This window comes from Paroedura picta, chromosome 5 (genome assembly GCF_049243985.1).
Source record: "Paroedura picta isolate Pp20150507F chromosome 5, Ppicta_v3.0, whole genome shotgun sequence".
NCBI classification, from domain to species: Eukaryota; Metazoa; Chordata; class Lepidosauria; order Squamata; family Gekkonidae; genus Paroedura; species Paroedura picta.
The window spans coordinates 66433801-66439839 of NC_135373.1; the positions used below are offsets into that span (position 1 = coordinate 66433801).

A 6039-nucleotide genomic window follows, 5' to 3' on the forward strand; every position below is an offset into this window, starting at 1 on the left:
AACCTACATAGCTAATGGCAGGAGAGCTGATTCCCAGAAATGTGATCCACGTTCAACCTATAAATATTTGAACATAGAATAACGTAGACAAGTCTACTTGTGTGAATCTTTGCTGCCAAATTTTTGTTCTTCTCTCTAGTAAGGCAATGGATAGATGGAGGGATCTGTGTTATGCATGTGGAATTCTGACCATATATCTATCATGATGATATGGGATCTTGCCATGCAGAAGCTGCAATGGCTCTATCTAGCCAACTTTATCAAAAACAAAAAGTTCTGCAACACCTTTAAGATACTGAGTAAAGAAACAATGATTCTCCACGTGTTTTTCATATCAGTGTCATTTATTGTTTTTGTTATGTGCATTCTGGGAAAGTAAAGGTCACCTACAAACATGTTCTGAATCTTTCACTATATTTCAGGATGCCTTTCTCCCCTCCCCCCCCCGGCAAAAAAAAAAATCAGGAAATGTACACAGAGTACTCTTGCTGCTAGCATAGCCTTCGATGACCCAGAGGCTAGTTTATCACATGCATAAAATTGGCTATCCTTATTTACTAAGACAGCTGTACCTTCTTACTGTACACTATGAGGTCCAGGCTGACCCATTGTCTTTCCCAACTGCAGCCTAGATCCAGGAAGGGTTGAAGGCACAGAGGCAAGGAGGGCAAGGAGGTTGGGTGAAGAAGGAGGAGTGCCTACTGCCCCCAGCACTGGCCTAGTCCCAGTGATGGCAGGAGAAGTGGCACAAGGAATTCAGATGGAGAACAGCACAGCACATGCCTATATGGCTTTGCCAGGAGCATGACTAGCAATATGGCAAGCCTGCGAATCAGCTAAAAAGCAGTTTCTGCCCCTCCCTGCTTGGATGACTGGCATCACTGGAAGAGGGCCTGGGCAACCTAGCTGTTATGCCTGTAGGACACAAACCTCGCTGTTGAAGCAAGGGAAGAAGGCCTTGTGGAAGGAATAAGGGGGCAGGGCTGAAACCAGTCCCTGCATAAAAGAGGAGAGGTAGCACAGACAGAGAGGAAGGTTCCTGTCTATGGTTGCCAATCTCCAGGCAGGACCTGCAGATCTGGATTTTCAAATAATTTCCAAAGCTCAGTTCTCCTAGAGGAAATGACTGTCTTGGGGTATAGACTTTATGGCATTATACACTGCTGAGATCCTTCCTTTTCCAGAACTCTGCCCTCATTAAGCTATACCCCCAAATCTCCAGGAATTGCATGCCTGTCTTGGGATACAAGGTAGAAGAGACCCTCAAGGAATGATAGGTCTTGCTCCAAGAAGTGACAGAGAAGACTTAAGAGGATCAGGAAGGATGGTGGAGAGTGCAACCACAAGCCCCTCCCCCCCCAATTGTGGCAAGTATAATCTCAATTTTCTATAAATAAATACCCACTTAAGTAATATTCCTCTGTGAGGTGAATTTTGGATCACCCAAATATATGGTCACTGCTACCTGTGCTTCCTCATCACACAGAGATATTTCCTTGTTCCAATCAAGTTGATAGTTAAATGTCCCCTTTTTGTAGCACAAAACATGAAGCCATTTTTAACAACTGAGGCAACCCACACAACCTCCTATGAGGTTTTGGGGAAACTAGGTTTGTTTTAAATAATCTACCTCTCCCTCAGTTACTAAGTCTTCTAAGGGTAGCAAGTGTATATGTTCAGGGTTTGCTGCCATGAGGTAAGTTTTGTGGTGGGCAAATGGAATACAGAGATCATTGAGGCAGGAATTGTACATTAACAGCACAGAAGATTTATTTATTTACAGGCTGGTTTCAAAGAACAGATAAGCAGGTGTTCAGGCAGACAAAGGAGAAACCAGGCTGAGGCACATTAAACAAGTTGTGGCTTCAAGGAGTAGTTTGAGTTGCTTCATCCAGGCAGAGCAAAGAAAAAAAATTCCCCCAACAGTTAACACACAAAGCATGCCTCTCAGCCCCCTCCCCCCCAAAAAAAAAATCCTGAAAAAATTTACTTTTCTTCAGCTTCAAGACTGGGGGGGGGGGGTAGCACAGGCATACCAATGGAGAATTTTCACTTTTAAAAAAATGCTTGCATCACAGTCCCTTTAAAACAGGGGAAAAGGTGATTGGCTGGCTGGCATAACTGACAGGTAGAGGGAGAGATGTGTGTATAGCACGTCCCTCTCCTCCACCATTTCAGGCAGCCTTGCGGTGTGCTGGGAAGCACCAAAAAGCAGCAGAAGAAAGCAGGACAGCAAGAAGGTGAGAAATGGTGGGAGGTGCAATTTTTTATAGCGTCACACAATTTCGCTGGCATGATACATTTTTTTTAGATGTGCAGAATGGCCCATTGTTTTCTTCTTCAGGAGTAGGATAGCCTTCTATGGCATTTCTTTTAAATTTAGTGACTGCACCTGAATAGTGCTCAGTCTAGAATCTTGAATTCTGCCTCATCCTAATTTCAACAGTTATCAAAGAAATTAGGTCTTTGTCTTCTGTACCATGGCTTTATACATGACATCTTGCTTCTTGCTGCCATCATTATTTGGGGGAAATTATTTCAGAACAAGAGTTTTTATTAAGACTGCATTTACCATGAATGCTTTTTAATTGTCCGTATCTTTTCTTCACAACTGTTTCTTGTTGTTGGGGGTGTGAATCTGCTGCTTTTTCCCTGCAGCCAGTGATCTCCATTTATGTCGTGTTTGAAACTAAATGGAGAAAAATTTGCAAAATTAAGGTTGTGGCTTTTGTTTTTCAAAGGGCCTGCAAATTGGAGGGTTTTTTTTTTAAACAGTATTCAAAGACTGGATAATCATCATTGATTTTCTGGCCATATACCAGAGTGTTTAGATATTAAAGATGAAAGACAGCGGGCAATTTCCAGGAAAGCAATCATGAACAGAGTGCACAGGGGAAAGCAACAAAAGGAAAGACCAATGATGCTAGAAAAAAAGATTGGCTGCAACAGCATCAAATATTAGCTGTCATTTTTTAAAATTCATCTGGGGCTCAGGATATCCCAGTTGCCATGAAATGTTTTAACACCAAGGTGGCTACATAAAGTTTATATGGGGCTGGTATCCAGATAGACAACATAGGTGAATCCTTGGATGTATTTCTTCTTAAATTCCTATGTTCTGTCTGTGGAATTTCAAATCATGTCACTCTGAAACGTATGGCTGAGAGATAAAGAGTAAGCCCTTCATCGATGCCTGACGTTGGCTCCACAGTGGATTTGGCTGCACTGAAGCACAGCTAGTCTTGGCCAAAAGGATAACTTGTATTGTTAGTTCTAACAGCAAAAATAACTTCACTGGGATACCAACAGTGCAATCCCATGTAGAATCTATTCCAGTTTAAGCCAATTGATATAAAACAATTTTGACTGGAGTAGCCCTGCACAGGATTGCAACTGCACATGCAGTTAACCTTTCGCATTCTCTCCTTATTAGAACATCTGAGCTATTAAAGCATTGATGTGTGAAAGAAAATGAACAGCCTATTGCAATGTGAGGCTCTTTGGACTGAGATTTGGGGGTGCTTCTTGATTTAGCGCCCATAACTTATTATAGAGTCCTAAATCACCTTGTCTTTTTTGTTTAAAGAGGAACTTATGAATTTGGACCTAACAGTTTTTTTAAGTTTTAGGTTCCTGGTTTTCTACTGAGCACGGTTTGCATTTTCAATGTATGCCTTAAAGAACAATAATTGTCCCTTAGTGAAATTGATTGGTAGTAGATAAAACACAGTGATTCTCCACACAATGCATACTAGCTTTATGGCAACTGATGATGATCACTAAAGTTGATTGATTGATTTAAAACATTTATATCACACATTATGTCTTCAGATTTAAGGCTACAGCCAATATAAGTCATACCAGTCCAAATAAACAGACTATAAAATGGGCAGAGTAAAAACATATCAAACTTTAAAATGCACAGAATTAAAATCACAAATAATGAATAAAAATCAGAATTAAAAACCATGCAATTAAAATTAATTCAGCTAAATGGGCCTGAACTATTTGATTGTGAAAAGTTCCATGAAGTCACAATCACTTCATGGTAACCTTATAGGCTTTTCAAGACAAGAGATGAACAGTGGTGGTTTGCCATTGCCTGCATCTGAGTCATCTGAGGCAACTTCCATCCAAGTTACCAAGCCCAAACTTTTTAACTTCTACCAAATGTTCTCTGGAATAAAGCTAATATAAACATTCCTAAATGTACCCAGTGAAGGCACACCCAAAGGACTCTGCCACACCCAAAGGACTTGGCCAACTCCCCAAAAAGCTCATGATCTGACTGGTACCACATAGACAGTAATTATAAACAAATAAACAAACAAACAAAAACCAAATAAAGAAACAAATAAATAAACTGTTAGTCATAATACCTATGGAATCTCCAACCTTAGGGACTGTATACTTCTTAATACACAGGTACAAACAACTAAAGAGATATGTTGTCCCTGTGCTCCAGTAATAGACTCCTGGGGCATCTGCAGTAGTTTGCTAGTTAATGGGCTGATCAAGTAGACCTCTAGACTTATATTTGTATGACATCAAAATACAACCACCATCCTGCTACTGTCATATTTCTTACCTGACACACAAATGGAATTATAATTATTTGAGTGTCATCAAAATAAAACTGAGTACTCTTACTCTGAATGACTCACATCCTGTACTCAAGTCTTCAGAATTAATTTGCACACACATGTACACAAAGCATTAGTATCCTGAATATGATTACTGGTATACTGCACTCCTCTTTAAGACTGTTATCCAGGCAATTTAATAAAACCATTATAATGATTTTTTGTATGCTGCCCATATCAAACTATCATAAATTTCAACTAGTTTTGTAAAGATCTGTGATCTCCATGAAGAAGTCCAAAGTTTTGAATGTTTATCTCAAGTTTGAGTATTTCTCAGAACTGGGGGAAATCTTTTGTAGTTCAAAATGAATTACTTATATGATGGATTTCCAGTTTCTGTCTCTTTTTGTATGAAACTCATTTTTAGGAAATTTCCCCTGGTGCTCTAATGTCAATTTAATGCTGTTACTCTTAGGTATCACCTAAATTATTGTTTGATTCTTTAGTTCTACAAAATCCACATCTTGTTCTGCTTTCTTATGTCAAAATATACAGAAAAGTGTTTTTTAATCTATGCTATTATATTATTAACTAGTAAAAGAGCCCATTGTAATTCCAATACAATGGGCGCTAGAATGGGAAGGGATGGGTAGCAAGGAGAAAGGGCAGCAAGCAGAAAAGGAGCGAACCTTACCGGAGGCGTCATTAAGGGCTGGCGGGCGGCAGCGGCGGCGCATCCTGGGCTGGGTGGAGGCGGCGGCGGCGGCGGCTAGCTGGAGGCGGCGGCGGCCATTTTCGGAGGTCGGCGATGTTTGGCGGCGGCCATTTTCGGCGTCAGCGGCTGGCTGACGGCAGCGGCGGGGGATCTTTTCGGCCATTTTCGGCCATTGTCGTCGGCGGCGGCTGGTTTGCTGGCTGCGGCGGCGGCTGGCTGGCGGGGGCAGCGGCTGGCTTGCGGCGGCGGCCATTTTCGGCGGCATCGGGGGCTGGCTGGCGGCGGCGAGGGCTGGCTTGCGGGGGCAGCGGCTGGCTGGCGGCGGCAGCCATTTTCTGTGGCAGCGGGGGCTGGCTTGCGGCGGCGAGGGCTGGCTGTCGGCGGCAGCGGGTGGCTGGCGGCGGCGAGGGCTGGCTGGCGGCGGCAGCGGTTGGCTGGCGGCTTGTTTGCATCGTTGGCGGCTGGCTGGCAGAACGGACGGGAGTCCCCGGCAGCCGCACGCTGCCCGGCCGCTGGGGGCTCCCTGGGCGGCGGCCTGACGCGGCGAGAGGCGCTTTGCGCCTCTCGCCGCATCAGGCCTCCGCCCAGGGAGCCCCCAGCGGCCGGGCAGCGTGCGGCTGCCGGGGACTCAGTAGCCGGCGGCCTGACGCGGCGGGAGGCGCTTTGCGCCTCCGGCCGCGTCAGGCTGCCGGGCAGGGAGCACCCGCCAGCCGCGCTACGCGCGGCTGGCGGGTGCTCCCT

The 6039-nt window shown here is 44.2% G+C and overlaps 1 protein-coding gene across 1 annotated transcript; it reads right to left on the reverse strand.

The window, feature by feature from the left end:
- Positions 1 to 1767: 1767 nt before the first annotated feature.
- Positions 1768 to 5802, reverse strand: LOC143839066 (uncharacterized). The gene is made up of 2 exons (XM_077340926.1): positions 5278 to 5802; positions 1768 to 2689 (listed from the first exon to the last, which is right to left on the reverse strand). The coding sequence occupies exons 1-2, from the start codon at positions 5561 to 5563 to the stop codon at positions 2673 to 2675; spliced, it is 303 nt and encodes a 100-aa protein (XP_077197041.1). The 5' UTR covers positions 5564 to 5802; the 3' UTR covers positions 1768 to 2672.
- Positions 5803 to 6039: the final 237 nt, after the last annotated feature.

Bases quoted from the DNA above. Each gene is read 5' to 3' on its own strand.
- LOC143839066 (XM_077340926.1), bottom strand. From the start codon at position 5,563: ATGCCGCCGAAAATGGCCGCCGCCGCAAGCCAGCCGCTGCCCCCGCCA.